At 38.7% G+C, this 17958-nt stretch overlaps 1 protein-coding gene across 1 annotated transcript in view; it reads right to left on the bottom strand.

The window, feature by feature from the left end:
• Nucleotides 1–17958, bottom strand: part of DPP10 (dipeptidyl peptidase like 10) — a 434888-nt gene that overhangs the window by 45392 nt on the left and 371538 nt on the right. Inside the window, exons 8-10 of the mRNA XM_077829757.1 lie at nucleotides 17118–17238; nucleotides 13211–13365; nucleotides 7884–7981 (exon numbers count right to left, since the gene is read on the bottom strand). Of these exons, the coding sequence (XP_077685883.1) occupies nucleotides 7884–7981; nucleotides 13211–13365; nucleotides 17118–17238 (374 nt within the window). The remainder of the gene's footprint in view (nucleotides 1–7883; nucleotides 7982–13210; nucleotides 13366–17117; nucleotides 17239–17958) is intronic.

Below are 17958 nucleotides of genomic sequence, written 5' to 3' on the forward strand. Positions count from 1 at the left end.
AAAACATGCACTCAATGTGCAGTAACAGTCAAAAAAGCAAACAGAATGTTGGGAATCATTAAGAAAGGGATAGATAAGACAGAAAATATCATACTGCCTCTATATAAATCCACGGTATGCCCACATCTTGAATAATGTGTGCAGATGTGGTCGCCCCCTCTCAAAAAAGATATATTGGAATTGGAAAAGGTTCAGAAAAGGGCAACAAAAATGATTAAGGGGATGGAATGGCTTCCATGTAAGGAGAAATTAATAAAACTGGGACTTTTCAGCTTGGAAAAGAGATGACTAAGGGGGGATAAGACTGAATCATCTTGACTCATAAAATCATGACTGGTAGGGAGAAAGTAAATAAGGAAGTGTTATTTACGCTTTCTCATACCACAAGAACTAGGGGTCACCAAATGAAATTAATAGGCAGCAGTTTTAAAACAAACAAAATGAAGCATTTTTTTCATACAACACATAGTTAGTTTGTGGAACTCTTTGCCAAAGGATGTGTGAAGGCCAAGAATAAAACAGGGTTCAAAACAGAACCAGATAAATTCATGGAGGATAGGTCCATCAGTGGCTATTCGCCAGGATGGGGAGGGATGGTGTCCCTAGCCTTTGTTTGCCAGAACCTGGGAATGGGCAACAGGGGATGGATCACTTGCTGATTACCTGTTCTAGTCATTCCCTGTGGGGCACCTGGCATTGACCTCTGTCAGAAGATAGGATACTGGGCTAGATGGACCTTTGGTCTGACCCAGTATGGCTGTTCTTATGTTCTACATCTCTCTTGTCTACTTAGATGCTAAGCTCTTTGGGGAAGGGACTTTTACCATGTGTTTGCACTGCACCTAGAAGAATGAGTTATCAGTCTTAGTTTGGTCCCTGGTTATTACCCTAATACTCACAAATAACATAAATAATAATTTAAATAGGAAATTTATGACAGATAAGGGCTTAAGGAATTGAAAGTATTCAATGGGAAGGATCAGATGACCATAATGTCTATGATTAAATTACAATACTTTAGTTCTTTGCATTTACATAACATGTTCCATCCATTTGCTATGCTGATCTTAATGGCTTACTCTTTTACAACAAGCCTGTGAGGTAGGTTAGATTGTTGGTAGATTGTTACAACCATTTTAAAGATGAGGGGACAGAGGGTGGAATGAATTCTCCCATCACATAACAAGTCTATAAGCAGAGCTAGGGCTAGAGCTGTGGAAATCATTGATTTGTTGCTTTGCTGGTATTTCTGAAAAATCGGGGTTGGGGGGGTAGGGGAGACAATGAATTGAAAAGTTAAAAAAAATCATTTCAAGTCAAACAAAAAGTTTAATTCGACCTGAAACAAAATGTTTCATATTGATTTCAGAATTTATTTATTTATTCTTCCATGAACTTGAAGGACATTTCTAAACAAAAAGTCATTTCAAATTGAAACATTTAAATGTTTCATTTTGAAAATGTTAAAATGAAACATTTTGATTTTTGGGGAGGGGTGGAATGAAACAATTTGGCAAATTGGGCTCTGGGAGTATGGGTGAAGGAATTTGGAGTGCAGGTGGTGTTCTCTTTGATCCTTCTCGTTAAGGGTAGGGGTCCATGCAGAGACAGATGCATCCTGGAGGTGAATGCCTGACTGCAAAGATGGTGTTGCCAGGAAGGCTTTGGCTTCCTTGACCATGGGATGCTGTTCCAGGGAGAAGGACTGCTAAACAGAAATGGGGGTCCACCTACTGAGGAAGGGGAAGAGCATATTTGGATACACATTGGCTAACCTCGTGAGGAGGACTTTAAACTAGGTTTGATGGGGGCAGGTGACCAAAGCCCACAGGTAAGTCAAGAACATGGAGACCTGGGAGAAGGTTTGGAATTTGTGGGGAGCATAGGCTGTTATAGCAGGGATAAGGGAGAGACAAGACAGAACGGGGGGGTGGGGTGGAAATCAAATCAGTATCTTAGATGTCTGTATACTTATGTGAGAAGTATGGGGAATAAGCAGGAAGAATTCGAAATGCTAGTAAATAAAAACAACTATGAAATAGTTGGCATCACAGAGACCTGATGGGATAATACGCATGACTGGAATATTGGTATAGAAGGGTACAGCTTGCTGAGGAAGGACAGGCAAGGAAAAAAGGGAGGAGGTGTTGCCTTATATATTAAAAATGTATACACTTGGACTGAGGTTCAGATGGAAATAGGAGACAGACTTGTTGGAAGTCTCTAGGTAAGGATAAAAGGGGTAAGAACAAGGGTGATGTCATGGTAGGGGTCTACTACAGACCACCTAACCAGGAAGAAGAGGTGAATGAGGCTTTTTTTTAAACAGCAAACAAAATCATCTAAAGCACAAGACTAGGTGGTGATGGGGGACTTCAGTTACCCAGAATTTGTTGGGAAAACAACACAGCAGGGCACAGATTATCCAATAAGTTCTTGGAATGTATTGGAGACAATTTTTTATTTTAGAAGGTGGAGACAGCTACCAGGGGAGAGGCTGTTCTAGATTTGATTTTGACAAATAGGGAGGAACTGGTTGAGAATTTGAAAGTGGAAGGCAGCTTGGGTGCAAGTGATCATGAAATGATGAGTTCATGATTCTAAGGAATGGTAGGAGAGAGAACAGCAAAATAAAGACAGTGGATTTCAAGAAGGCAGACTTTAGCAAACTCAGGGAGATGGTAAGTAAGATCCCATTGGAAGCAAATCTAAGGGGATAAAAGCAATAGTAGACAGTTGGCAGTTTTTCAGTGACATTATTAAGGGCACAAGAGCAAACTATCCTGCTGTATAGAAAAGATAGGAAGTATGGCAAGAGAGCACTCTAGCTCAACCAGGAGATCTTCAATGATCTAAAAATTTTAAAAAAATGTGTCCTACAGAAAGTAGAAACTAGGTCAAATTACAAAGGATGAGTATAAACAAATAACACAAGTATGTAGGGACAAAATTAGAAAGGCCTAGGCATAAGATGAGATCAAACTAGCTGGATACAAAAAGGGTACCAAGAAAACATTGTGCAAAAACTTTAGAAGCAAGAGGAAGACCAAGGACAGAGTAGGCCCATTACTCAATTGGGCAGGGGTGGGGGGGGGGGGGAGAAGGGGAATAACAGAAAATCTGGAAATGGCAGAGGTGCTTAATGACTTCTTTGTTTCAGTTTTCACCAAGAAGGTTGGTGGTGATTGGATGTCTAACATAGTGAATGCCAGTGAAAATGAGGTAGGATCAGAAGAGGCTAAAATAGGGAAAGAACAAGTTAAAAATTACTTGTACAAATTAGATGTCTTCAAGTCACCAGGGCCTGATGAAATGCATCCGAGAATACTCAAGGAGCTGACTGAGGAGATATCTGAGGCATTAGCAATTATCTTTGAGAAGTCATGGAAGATGGGAGAGATTCCACAAGATTGGAAAAGGGCAAATATAGTGCCAATCTATAAAAAGGGAAATAAGGACAACCCAGGGAATTACAGACCAGTCAGCTTTACTTCTCTACTTGGAAAGATAAAGAAGCAAATAATTAAGCAGTCAATTTGAAAACATCTAGAAGATCATAAGGTGATAAGTAACGGTCAAAATTTGTCAAAAACAAATCGTGTCACACCAACCTGATAGCTTTCTTTGACAGGGTAACAAGCCTTGTGGATGGGGGGAAGTGGTAGAAGTGGTATATCTTTACTTCAGTAAAGCTTCTGATATTGTCTCGCATGACTGTCTCATAAACAAACTAGGGAAATACAACCTAGATGGACCTATTGTAAAGTGGGTACAAAACTTGTTAGAAAACCGTTTCCAGAGAGTAGTTATCAGTGGTTCACAGTCATGCTGGAAGGGCATAATGGGTGGGGTCCCGCAGGGATCAGTTCTGGGTCTGGATCTGTTCAATATCTTCATCAGTGATTTAGATAATGGCATACTGAGTACACTTATAAAGTTTGTGGATGATACCAAGCTGCGAAGGGTTGCAAGTGCCTTTGTTCTGGGTGCCACATTTCAGGAAGAATGTGGATAAATTGGAGAGTCTAGAGAAGAGTGACAAAAATGATTAAAGGTCTAGAAAACATGACCTATGAGGGAAGATTGAAAAAAATAGGTTTGTTTAGTCTCGAAAAGAGAAGACTGAGAGGGGGCATGATAACAGTTTTCAAGTATGTAAAAGGTTGTTACAAGGAGGAGGAAGAAAAAATATGTTTTTCTTAACTTCTGAGGATAGGACAAGAAGCAATGTGTTTAAATTGCAGCATGGGAGGTTTAGGTTGGACATTAGGAAAAACTTCCAAACTGTCAGGGTGGCTAAGCACCGGAATAAATTGCCTACGGAGGTTGCGGAGTCTCCATCATTGGATATTTTTAAGAACAGGTTAGACAAACACCTTTCAGGGATGGTCTAGATAATACTTAATCCTGCCATGAGTGCAGGAGACTGGACTAGATGACCTCTTGAGGTTCCTTCCAGTTCTTAAATATCTAACTACCCCATCCCCCACATTCACAAACAAAAAATACATATATAAATGAATCTGATGATGTGGAAATACTGCAAACAATGAAGACGATAGTGGAGTCTCGTAGCAGGGTTATTACATTTTATCTGTATTTACACAAATCCAATTTTTCGAGTGTTTATAACTTGATTCGAAAAAAAAATACCATGACATCTTTTCATCCTGACTGTGCTATTGACATCTGTCTTTGAAGATTGCAAAGGTATAGGTAACTGAGATTTGGCTTTACAATTGGAACATAGGACCTGATCCTAGTCCCATTAAAATCAAGAGCAAAACATCCATTCCATGGACAGAATTGGGTTCTTAGTCAACAATTCTGTGTATTGCACAGACATTACTCCTTGTATGGGCCCCAAGAAATTGAGAGACATAAAATGTAGTAAAAAACTATGTCATTGAAGAAGAACGGATCTAGTTACACACTGTGAATAGAAACACTGAGTGATACAATTTTTGCAGTTACTTTTCAGAACACAGACACTTTAAGGATGAGATTGTTGACACTGGGTCTCCAGCTCCTTTGTACCACGTTCGCAGTGTAAAACAGTAATTTACTTCAGGGACCTGCTTGCATAGGTAAATCCCAGTCTCATACTGCCAGTTTACACCATACTCGACAACCTCATGTATAGGGGGAAATGCCCAGAGCACTTAGGCAATTCTGGGCTGGAAGAAGGCTTCAATGGGGCTTTTGCAGCCAGGATAGGTTAAAGCAGCCCTGAAGCTGCTCTCACTTATGTTAGGGATCTAACAAGATTCTAGATCATGCTTTGCCACCCTCTCAGATCCTGCACTGAGCGTGATTCAACTGCACTCAAAGATCTGGGCCTAAATTCCTCACCCTAAGTGAGGCTTTAGGGGAACACAGAGAAGTATATGTCACCTTTAGTGGTTAAGGCATGCACAATATCTATTTTCAGAAAGACTTTTTTGCTAAAAGTTCTATATAAAAAATATCCCTAAAAGTGAACCGAACTCTAGAGAATTTTTAAAGGTTCCCATTACTGTTTTTTTGAGAAACACGTTGCTGATCTTATTACTAATGGGACTGCAAAACACTGATTCCTGAAACAAGTTAATACTAAAGCGTCAGAATCATTAAAAGCCCTGCCCAACTCTTGACTTCTCTCATGTTTGTACATGTTTTATGTGCACGTAAGACTCAGATTGACAAACATTCAGTTTACCTGAATGCGAGTTGCAGATCACAACTTTCTAACGATGCTTGACTCATACCTATGTCAACTTTCTATTTTAGATAACTAGGGCATTATGCTTTAATAGGTAAAATTAAAATTGATTTTTCCAGGTTTGTACAGCCTTGCTCTGGTTTCCATGATGCAACAGCAGAATGGATTTTTTTTTTAACTGAGTGTATCCCAAAGAGAACTGAGAATGTTAACATTAGTCTTAGTAAAGCTAGAGTGAGCTTCACACCAAAGTCTCAAACTCTGGGAAGTGAGTCCCTGTAGGACCACACAGGACAGTCTGTGAATTCAGTTGTTGCTAGCTTTACAGCTCAGGATGGAAAGAAAGACTGAACAATGTCAATATTCATTTAATTAATTCAATTTTGTTTTACTCTGAGAGAAACAGATCACTTAAGGAGCAAGAATGAATTTACAAAACTGGTAAATTTATGTGCTTCTTTTTTCTTTTCTTGAAGATTTCAAGAATTCCACTGTATATAATTGATACTTTCACTGGCTTTGTACGATTTAAAGAACGATTTTAATCCATTTCATTTAAGAGTTTGTTCTCCAGTTTTTGTTTTTTGGTTGTTGGGGTTTTTTTAGCTCATTTAGAAGGGCATATGCTGTTGCTTCTGCCAGTGACCAGTTAGCAAACATTTGATTTGTGTTCATGTCTTTCATAAAAGGCTCCATTTTCAGAGAGAAAATCTATTTTCAGCAAGCACAGTCCATTCAAAATCATTCCTTTTATCTAAACAGTAAGTATTCATGCCAGCATGTGCAACTAACAGGACCTGATTCACCCCTGAATTATTACCATAGGACTCTGGTGTAGCTCTACTGATGTCAATGAAGTTATAGCAGTATGAAACTGTGATAATTCAGGCCCATAGTGTTAATGTCATGGCCATTTCAAAGAACCCGTTAAAAACTGTAAAACCGTTCAGGCTTTGCAGGACTGCACAAACAACAAAGTGTATGCCCTGCTTTTTTGGACTAGTGGTAACATAATTCTTTATCTTATTTACCACCTTTTAGCAGGAGAGCTCAAACTATTTTAATAATATTTAAATAAGCCTCAAACTGTTCTGTGATGAAGGGCAAGGTGATGATACACAGTGACGGCCTCCTTTACCTCTAGAATGCAGTCAGCGCTGTTCAATAGCACCAAATAACATTACCTAACAATTTAGGGCAAGAAGTAAAATGGACTATCATAGCGAGCTGAAGCTGCAATGGGAATTTAGGCTGGCAGAATATAATGATATAAATTGGAATTTGGCTGGAAGACTTTAATTAAAACTCTCCTGTCCTTAAAGCAAGTTCCAAAAGATCTTTAATAAGCATAGGGGGTCAAGAGCTCAGCTTTATGCCTCATGCAAAAGACAGTAACTTCAGCAGGATAATTCCTGGCAGCACCATGCTGTCACTACTTCGGTACTGACTCAAAAGGAGGAGGAGTCACACCTAGTAAATCATCTCACTATTTCCTGAAGCACCTACTTATGCCCAGAGATCTCTGTAGCAGACATTGACAAAGTCCAACACAGCCTAGCCTATGTGATCGGACAGGATCACAGTTTAGTTTATGTGATCTGCTTGGATCTGACAGGTGATATGGCTGCAGGAATAAACTAAATCCTTTATGTCTAATGATTTGAAAAGTTCCTAAATATATCACTTTACATTTTAAAAAAGTTTATCGAAATGTATTTATTTTATTTATTGATAATGCACCCATTGTTGTATTTTCCAGGTGCATCACAGAAACTGAAACCAACTTTGCCAGCAAGTGGGAACAGGGCAAACAAATGGCATAATTCTGTTCTACACTGACCTCTAGCAAAATCTCTGTTCACAACCCTCTGCCCTCTACCATTTCTCTAGAATCTTAGTTCCCTGATGAGGTAAATATCTAGTGCAATAAATCGAAAATAAATTTGGGCTCTGATGGATCTCAGAAAGGTGCATATTCTACATACTTGGGACTTCCACTAAGGATGCCCATCCCATGGAGTTCTATTCTATTCAGATTCTTATACTGTGCTCATCACCATGCTCAGCCCTGGGCATGAATATCAAGAGCTCTCCAGTTAAATTGAGCTTTTGTGTTGGTCTATAAAGAAAGAGATGGTCTCAGAGATAGTCGTGAGTTTCGCAAAACAATTAAATTACATACCTTGATTTAAAGCTGTCAGGTGGCATGAGTTCCAGTGTATGTGTTGGTCCATATAGATTGACTACAAACAGCTTTACTGTTGGGTTTGTTTGACCTGCCTTTGAAAAACAAGGAAGTAGAAATTTTAGCATGTAATGTAGAGGCACTGGAAATACTGACAGCTAAATATACTTAAGGAATACATATATTTCAATATGATTTTCATAACCTGAAAACCCTTAAAGTGATCTTCAATTGAAAACAATAAAATTCTGTCTCATTATCTCCCACGAATTGCTGAGTCAATCAACTACACAATTGAAAATGTAGCTCAAAACCCAAAGTAGTGAGTATATACTATCGATCATGCTGCTATTCACTGAAGACAGATACCGTAATGCAAAAAAAATTGACCACTCAAATGACACTAACTGGGAAAGTATTTTGTGAGTTCTGTATGTAGATGGAAATTCCATTAATATTTTATCAGAATTATGCATGCTCAAAGGCAGAATATACCCCATGGTGTTTAGGATTTAGGGGTTGTCTACACAGCAAAGCACTTTAGAGGGCTGTGATTTGTAGAGAGCTCTAATGTGATGAGTTCTAGCTACCCTGTGCAAACCATGATGGTGTGCTCTAAAAGGTATCTAGTTTGCATTAATGTAGCCCTGTTAAGAGCCTGCCATCAGGATCTACATGGGGCAGTTAGAGTGCAACACCTTAAACTGCTTTAAAATCCACATCCCTCTAGAGTGCTTTGCTGCACCATGTAGACTAGCCCTAAGATTCCAGAAGGTAAGACCATATGAAACTGTAGCAGGAAGATGCATACATCCCAAGAAAGCACCGTTGGCATTCTTTCTTGTTGGGTAGTTAAAAGTCCAGTTTAAATGAGCTTTGTAATAACGTTCTAGTAATAGATCTAATATTCAAACCTGGACATTCATGCTAGGGGCAGCCAAGGAAGAACCATTAGGATCTCTCATGTCTCTAAAGACTGCTGCTGACAAAAGGGGAACAATCAAAGAGAGGGTGATAAATAGGATTGGTGGTGGTGGATGGAATGTCTTGGGGAGGAGAGGAAGGTAGGTCAGATGGTATCCTGCACCTTCAAATATTTTGAGGTTCACATTATCAATAATATAGATATTACTCAGATTACTGCCTATCATGGTAATGAATGTTGTCTCATTGTTTCCTTGGGTTCCTCCATCTGCCTGTTGTAGTCACGTTGTCTTTTGTCTTGTATTGAGATTTAGATTGTGAACTCTTGGGCAGGGAACATCTTTTTCCTCTGGATCTGTACAGCACCTACCACAGTGGAGTCCGGATTCATGACTGGGTTTCGGAGGCACTACCCCAATAAATAAACACTAGATTGTAGAACTTTATAAGATTTTGTAAAATATAATAAAATATCTATTTGCAGTTTGCCTGCTTCCGAGTAGCTCTGAAATGCTCAGTTAATTTGGAGTGGTAATGGGACTCCTGCTTGTACTTTCCACAAATGTAAAATCATATCCTCTTTTCAGTTTTACAGAATAAAATGGCTTTTAGATCTGGATACGTTTTTTTTTTTTTTATTCTGGGATCAAGCTACTAGGTATCTATGTGGGTTCACTCCATAGCTGCTAGAACTGTTAAAATATTACGTCTTATTAGAATCATTCATGGCTTACTGTGGAGCCTGTGTTCCACACAGAAATAAATGTAGTTCTCCTTAAATTAGCATCCCTAAAGTAATCATGTGCTGGCTAATCATCTTGTTGAAAAAGGGATACGGATAATTTAACGTAAATGGTAGGGAGCTAGGGAAGAACAAATCTTCACTGCATTTCTTCCCATTTTTTTTAGGGTGTGGGGAAGGGTCCTATGCCAAGGTCATAAAGACTGAGGATCCACAGGAAGTCAAGACCCCGTGTGTGATGTGCTGTACTTCAATCCACGGCCGCTCCAGAGTTCCATTACAGGCTCCTCCCATCTCCATTCTCTGGCAATGTAACCCCAGTAGAGCTTCTCCAGGTGGTGACCATCACCAGAGTCTCCTTACTCTCTTCAGGTGGGTTGTGTGTGGGGGGGGAAGAGAGTCAGAAAATTGAGTACTGTTAACTTTGGGCTCCGCAGGGCCAGTGGGAAGATGCTGTGAAGCCCCTTATCCTGCACTATTTCCCACTTTGCCCAACCCCTCTCTACTGTGCAGATTTCAGGACCCATAGAGAGTTTTCCAAGGAGCCCCAGGGAAGCAGAAGAAGAGGCAATGCCGCTGCTGCAGAGGAGGGGACTTCCTGTTAATGCAGAATGGGCAAAAGTATTTGTGGATCAAGAAAAAATGATCAAACCCACAATTTTTACCACTACTAGTTAAAAAACTAGCTTGTGTGCACTTCGCTCATTGTAGGGATATTTACAGACCCAGTGTGGTCTTTAAAAGATGCCTCACTGAAATACCAACACACATTTTCTTTGGAAATTGCACTCATCTCATCACATTTCTAGCCTAAATCCCATGTCCACCCATATCTGAGAGGTGCAGGACAGGAGTCAGATGTATGTTTGAACCAATTATAGGCAAACATGAAATTTAGATGATCACTTAGGTTGAGTCTCTAGAAGTTCATGTGTCCGCAAAATGACGGGCTGATCTTTGAAACACAAAAGGACATGGGTAACTTTCCTCATGTGAGTAGGCTCCATTAACTGCAGAGAGATGACTCATGTGAGTTATGGTGCAAAGGTCTGTAATTGAAGGTTCGGGGGCAAATATTTTGTGTGAGATTTTGAGTTCTTTCAGCTTCCAGTGAGGCCAGAAATGCCACCAGAATGGCTTTCCCACACTTCTACTTCTGACAAGAACTCGGAATTGAAACAGCAGTGACAATGAAAAATATATGCAAAAACTTTACACAGTGTATTTTTTTTTGTTTTTTGTTTTGTTTTTTGTTTTTAATTCAAAAATGGTTCACTCTACCTCTCTGGCAATGGATTATATCATTCATTATATGCTCCTAGGTGGAAAATATAACGCACATTTAATTCCAAGCATGTCAACCCTACAGATGTCCTTATTCTGGTACCCTTACTCGCACTTACTCCTTTACACTCCACAGGATTATTGTCTTGAGTAATTACTACTGTGTGTGAGTAAGGACTGCAGAGTGAGATCCCAAGTGAGCATGTCACAGTTTCTGCATAACGTAAAGTGAAATCCTGTATTAAACAACAACTTTTAACTATCCATGTTGCCTAACCACAAGCTTAATTAATAAATTATGTTTAACTGGAAGCTAAATTGTTATTGAATAGACAAATTAAATGAAGATAATGTTTTTCATTAATGAGATTACTGAAATAATATTGTGCATCTCTTTTATGCTTAATTGCTAATGCTTTGAGATTTTTCACTTCTTTGTAGTGCTATTTTTTTTTAAAAAAAGAGTTCCTTGTATATTTTTTTTGGTTCATTAATTGTTTTTAGACTTCAAAGCTGGCAGAATTGCATGACTGGTGCTCCTAGGTTCTATCGTACTAAATAATAATCATAATTGCCATTCTAGAATGCTGTTTCTTAAGAAAATCATAGGTATTTTTAAGGTCTGATCTTTCCTCCTTTAAAGATAATGGGTCAACTCCAATTGATTTCAATTGGAGAAGAAGCAAGGTTAAAATTTTCAAGACTACTTAAGTGACTTAGGAAAATCAATGGGACTTTGACTTCTGCATGCCCAAGTCATTTATGAAAATGAAACTTAAATATTTTTGAAAATCATACCCAAATCTTTAATCTATACACTGAACTATTGCTACTTTCTTTACGTTTTGAACGTTTAACATTTTTAATGAAAATACCTACCTACTGCACATTATGCTGTTTTGGTGTCTCAGCAATCACTGTACGTCCTTCAAAGAAGCCAGCTCCCATTCTATATATTTGCATTTTACTGCATAAAATCCAACAAGGAGAGACCAAAACCAAACTAACAAAGAAAATCATCCCCTTTAAGAAGGCTTCCAAATTAATGCCCTTGGTTTTCTTATTTTTCTAGGAGGCAGATAGGCTTTCTCCATTCCCTTAGACATCAGACTGGGGAAGCAGCAGCTTAACCAAATTTCTAAGGCTTTTACCTGAGTGAAACTAAACTCATAGTCAGAAAACAAAGTCACTAAGGCCTAGGTCAAGCTAGTGTCTTGAAGTGTGAGTGAGCCTGCAGCCCATAACAACCAGCATGGCTTCCAGTTCCTTATCTCTCCTCCTGGGCTTCCTTTTCCTGTTTATATATAGCCTCGCCCCCAGCGTGAGATAGGGTGCTTCTTCATTGTGCCCAGGCTTTTTTGACTGTAAGCTGCAAATTGTCCCTGAAATGGGCCATAGACCCTGCCACAGCTACTTATAAAAGCCTGATTTCTCTGCTCATGGATATAAATCTGGTATAACTTCACTGAAGTCAATGGGGTTACATAGTCATAAAGCGTGCTTATAGGCGAGGGGAATCAGGACTATGATGTCTTTTCTATATATAACATCCTAGTATTTTCTTCTTCAGCTTGCCTGTATAATGAACTTAAGTAATACATGTGAGATACAGCTAAAGTAGTGTGGTAGCCAGAACCCAGCAAAGAGGCTGCCAAGATTTAGGATCTTAATGTATAGTGTAACAAAGGTAAGTGAATATGGAGACTTTGAGCAGGGGAACCTTGGGGGAGGGTTTATGGGGAGCAAATAGGAAATTAGGAGGATTCTAATTCTGGTATCAGAGAGTCTCATGTTTAGACCTGCAGATCTCTCCTCATCACAAAAGACAGGCGCTCCTTATCCAAGTTTTTGAACCTCACTGAAAGGTTTGGTTCTGTTAAGTTTAAAGACTTGGGGAAAGTTCATATCAATGCTTATTTTATCCAACCAAGGCCTCTCATTCCTGTTTATAATTCCATGGTTTGATGAAAAGTAGCAGTCAGATACTAGGATACTCTGTATTATCAGAAACCTCTTATGCTTCATCCATCTATATACTACTACCCTGTGCTGTTCAAAGGCAATTCTGGCAGCATTTTTTCTTGACTCCTTCTGATCATTTCATTCTTCATTCAAAAGCTGGAGCATACACCAATCATATATTAGCATGAAACAGACTGTACGTCTCATCCTGACCTAATGATTTCTGTCTAGCAAAAAGCTTTATAACTCTATTTGAAATAGCATAACCCTGAATGCTATTCCTTTTACTGCCACATCAACACAAGCAGCTTCTTTTACTATGTAGAAACAGTCCTTCAGTAATGCAGAATGCTATCAGTCGGTTCACTGAAGTGTGCAAAAGGGCTGTAGATTGCACTTAGACTTTACTTACCTTAGGATATGGATAGTGCTTTCCTTTGGGATACAGACCTCCAGTAAACCGAGGAATAACCATGTTTGGTACCAAAGTGTCATTTATCATCAGGAATGCCAACCTTTCTCCATCCGGGGACCACCAGTGGGCAACATGAGAGTGAAGAAGCTCCTCTGAAACAGATGCATATTCTTGGAAATTCATAGAAGTAACTATTGTGTGATTCAGATTACCAACTCATTCATTTGCATTTTATATTGTTTCTATGCTTTGTTGCAATGCAGCTGTTGTAATTATAAAGAAATATTGAAAATTATCCTGGACTGAATTGCCTGAATATTAAGGACCATTATAGGCTAAATTATGAGTTTTTACTCAGATGAGTATTCCCAATGATATCAGTGGAATTACCTGCATAAGTGGGATGATTATTATTGCCTTATATTTAGCCCTACTATCATTCTATCCATTTTTTATGTTTAATTCTTTTTGTAAATGATTTGCACAATAGAATTTAAAGGCATTTTAGCACTAATATCATTCTATCCAGTTATTTATATTTTATTCTTTAATTTGAGGAAAACCTTCAGTTTTATTGAACCTCATTTTGCATGAAATTTTGATTTTTGTTTTGTTTTATTCTGTTTTGGAATGGATTTCTTTCTTTCTTTTTTAAAATTACTGAATTCCCAGCCAAATGAAAAATCCAGTTCCTGCCCAGCACTAGATCTGACTAATTTAGCTCTTTTACTTTTAGTCTGTGATCAGACTTTGATTTTTTTTTAACTAGCTAATTTACGATTTGTACTTTTTCAGTGAACAGTGTGTTGTACAGAAATTTCAGCTGTGTGTATGAAAACCAAAATTTGGAGTATTCACAAGCTGTCCATTCAGAATATTCACTAATTGCTGTTCATGTGTGATTGATTGCCTGAGTTACAGAATATTCTTTCTGCTCCCTGACTATGAACATTCATATGGCAAACATTTTGGTTTGTTCTAAAACACCGCTGTTTGTATTTAAATAAGGATATTCACACAAAGAACAGACACTCCCAAATACTTCTGTAAACCAAAGCCCAGAAATGTGAGTATTTATGAATTGCAAATGAAAAAGCCACACAAATATGGTCAAAATGAGTGGCTATTTGGAATTCATCTGAATGTCCATTAATATAATTGTGAGGTATTCAATCAGCTATATGCCTGATGCTACCACACAATATTTCATATATATCTACTGCTGGCAGAGTACCGCTTAAATTAACAAGTTACCTAGGAAAGAAGAAGAGTCAGCATGCCACAATATGCTGGGATTTGTGCCTGGAAAGACCCCCATGTGCACCCTCTCACAAGTGTTAAAGAGATGGTGAGTGTGGGGGGGGGGGAGGGGAACAGCTTCTTCCATTCCACTGTAGCCTATTCCTCGGAATCCATGGAGACCGTTCTCTAGGAGCAGGACCTGCATCAGAGCTATGGGGCACGGATTGGACAGCCTGAGAATGGGTGAAATCACTTGAGAGAGGCCACGCAGACCTCACAGTCCCAGGCTACCCCTCCGAGCCCCCCACAAGGCTGTATAACCTTTGCTGGATATTACCTCATTCACAGAGCCCCCTCTGTGGTGGGGGAGCCCCTCAGAAAGTGGCTTCCAGTGCCTGTCCTGACAGGGATTAACGAGGAGCAATTGAAACAGTAAACTGGAAATACAGGACCTCCGCATCAGTGTGTCCTGCTTCCTTCATATTAAAACAGAGGAAAAGTTGTGGCCTTGCTGAAAATCCATGTTTTTTGGAGAGGTTAATGGACCTGATTTCCAACCCCTACATATCCACTTGCGTTAGAAATTGCACATGTGGATACACACATATATTGACTGGTGCAAACCATCATATGAGCATATGTTCCAGTGAGTTTTGTGAATGGAAATTCTAACACCTCTGAGCACACAGGTGCTGGAATTTTACAATGCACATTCAACGCATGGGCAAGTTCACGTGCATGCACTATTTTACATACACACGTGTACAGCTCAGGTAGAATATCAGCGGCAAACGTAACATTAATATGTGCATTTTCAACTAGTTACTTCTCTTTCTTATCATTTATATTTCTGACCCCGTCTTTTAATGCTTATGTAAGAGAAAGTAATTTGTTCTGTCAACAATTCTATTTATCTTTAATAAAAATTTTAGTTTCTAAAAATGCACACCAACCTTTTTTATAACAGATAAATTTCTGATATGCACAATCAAGCAATCTGATATGCACAATCTGATATGCACAATCTGATATGCACATGAAAAATGCTGCATTGGCATGGCATAAATGACAGAAATTTGTCTTGTTACCCTTTAGTTACTGTATACAAATACTACAAATACCGAGGCCCTTTGCAGTCAATATACTTATATTGTATTCAGGTAATTTTAACGTATTTATTTCTCTCACAGTATCTGGTCTTAACAATAGGTGCAGCTTTGCCATAAGGATCTACAATAGCATTAGAATCTCCTCGTTCATTCTCTATTAACTAAGGACCAGCTTTTGTAATCCTTGTTTATATTGAGTGTTTCCTTAGCCATAAGTGATGTGGCAGGCAGGCACAGTCATAGGAAAGAGATCTTGGCCAGTGTTACATGCCAGAGCTCCAAAGTTTGTCAGCAACTTCACCCCAGTCCCTCCTGAAACCTGACTCTTTCTTTTCCCCAGTTTCACTCATCCCACAATGCTATCTCTTAATCTTGTGAACGGTTTTGCTCACTACTACACTACCCACAAGTAAGTATATTTGAGTAACCTTTACCAATATTTAATATAGTCCAATTGACTTCACCAGGGCTTCTCTTATGCTAGACTTTACCTAGTGATCAGGTGGAGGCTCCCTCTCCCTTCCAGATGACCTAAATAAATGTCAGGCTGACCTCTAATTACTCCCCAGGGATGCATGCTGCCCAGAAAAGACTGGAGAATTGGCAGAACCATAACTTTGTCTGCCTAAGTGCTGAACAGCAGAGCTGGTCAGCTGCCTGGGGTGGAGGGTGGGAAGGAATATACTGCACTCCATAAAGGGGAGCAGTGTGAATTTGGAGATCTCCAGAAGGCATTCAGAATTATCTTTGGCACAGTGCAACTCCACACTGCCCCCAATTAGAGCATATCACACAGGCTACCATCTTATAAGTATGTGCAATTCACCTTAAGGTTAGCAGAATTTGGCCCAAAGTTGCCTAGCAAAGTATTGAATAATCATGAATGTGACCCAAGCAATACTTTGTTTTAGCAAAAAGGTGATCTGCTCGGTCAGATTTAATTAACTTTATATGCTTAAATATACCAATTTATATGCAATCATATTAGATTTGCAGTGTCTGAAGTGCATTTAAAATGATCTTCCACGCTAAAGATGCTCTTCTCTCTGGTTTTGAACTTCACTGACCTAGTAAAATACTTACAAAACATTAATGGAATCTGTTAAAACCTGAGGTAGGTAATCTTTTGAATACAGACATTTAAACCTCTATACAATGTAAATTACCATTCTTATTTCAGAGAGTCCATTTGAGCTCGGGTTTTCAAAGAAGCCTAAGGGTATGTCTGCACAGCAACTACACAACTGTCTGGACCATGCCAGCCGACTCGGTCTTGTGGGGCTCCGGCTGCGAAACTTTTTCATTGCTCTTTACCCTGCACTTTGGGGACCCTCCCCCACTCTAGAAAATATAACTATATGCAAACCAAGTTGTGAGTCAATAGAAAATATGAGCTAATGCAAAGATCTGAAGGCAATTTTGCAAGAAAATAAGAAGAGAAAAAGCAAAATAGCTTCAGACACCATTGTCATGGAATGAATAGTTTTCTCCTGTAGGTTTTGTACAAGAATCTCTTCCCTGTATTAATAAACAGCTATATTTATCCACCCTACCTTCATAGAGCCAGTCTGCAATTCCATTAAATATGATTCCTTCTTTTCCTGAGGATGTCAGTCGCAATGAGCTACTCTTTACATCAGGTTGATAGTAGATGTTATTTTCAAAAATATAAATCTAGATTAGATAAAATTGAAAAAGGGGGGAAATAACATGTTGGTAGACATAAATGAATGTTTTCATGCCAGTGATAGAAATACAATTTCCACAGTTTCAGAACAGTATAAAGAATACTTCATCATAATTTTCATTGAAGATCTCTCTAGATTTTCTGGTATTATCAATTTCTAAAAAACGTTTAGGATTCAGAGCCACAAGAATGTTTTCTTTTTAACTATGATGCCAACTCAAATATTTCTACTCTCTTTAGCAAATTTTCTCACAATCACCAGAACCACCCAGGTTGTAAAGAGTTTAAAAAGTAAAAAAATATTACAATTAAATAGATTATGAAATATTTTGTTAGTCCCATTTTTATCCAGCACAAATAGCTTTATTTCCATCTACGAAAATAGATTTAGCTCAATAGATATAGATTACAAATATAAATTACAGATATACATCACTGGTGTAACATTACATCTGGGAATTAAGTGAAATAAGAATGAGACGAAGGAACTGAGTACTGTTTGATTCTCTCTATGTTCTTAAACCATGCACCTCACTGGTATCTGAACATCTTACACAAAGCATATCATAATAATGACCCTCCTATTGTCAAGTTTGGTTTCCTTATTTTTTTCTCTGTAGATGTTTGGGAAGAATTTCTCTTTACTCATTTTTCTTCCCCTCTTTTCTTCTTCTCTCCATTATTTTTACCCCTCACCCTTCAATGGC

This window comes from Eretmochelys imbricata, chromosome 11, assembly GCF_965152235.1.
Source record: "Eretmochelys imbricata isolate rEreImb1 chromosome 11, rEreImb1.hap1, whole genome shotgun sequence".
NCBI lineage: Eukaryota > Metazoa > Chordata > Testudines > Cheloniidae > Eretmochelys > Eretmochelys imbricata.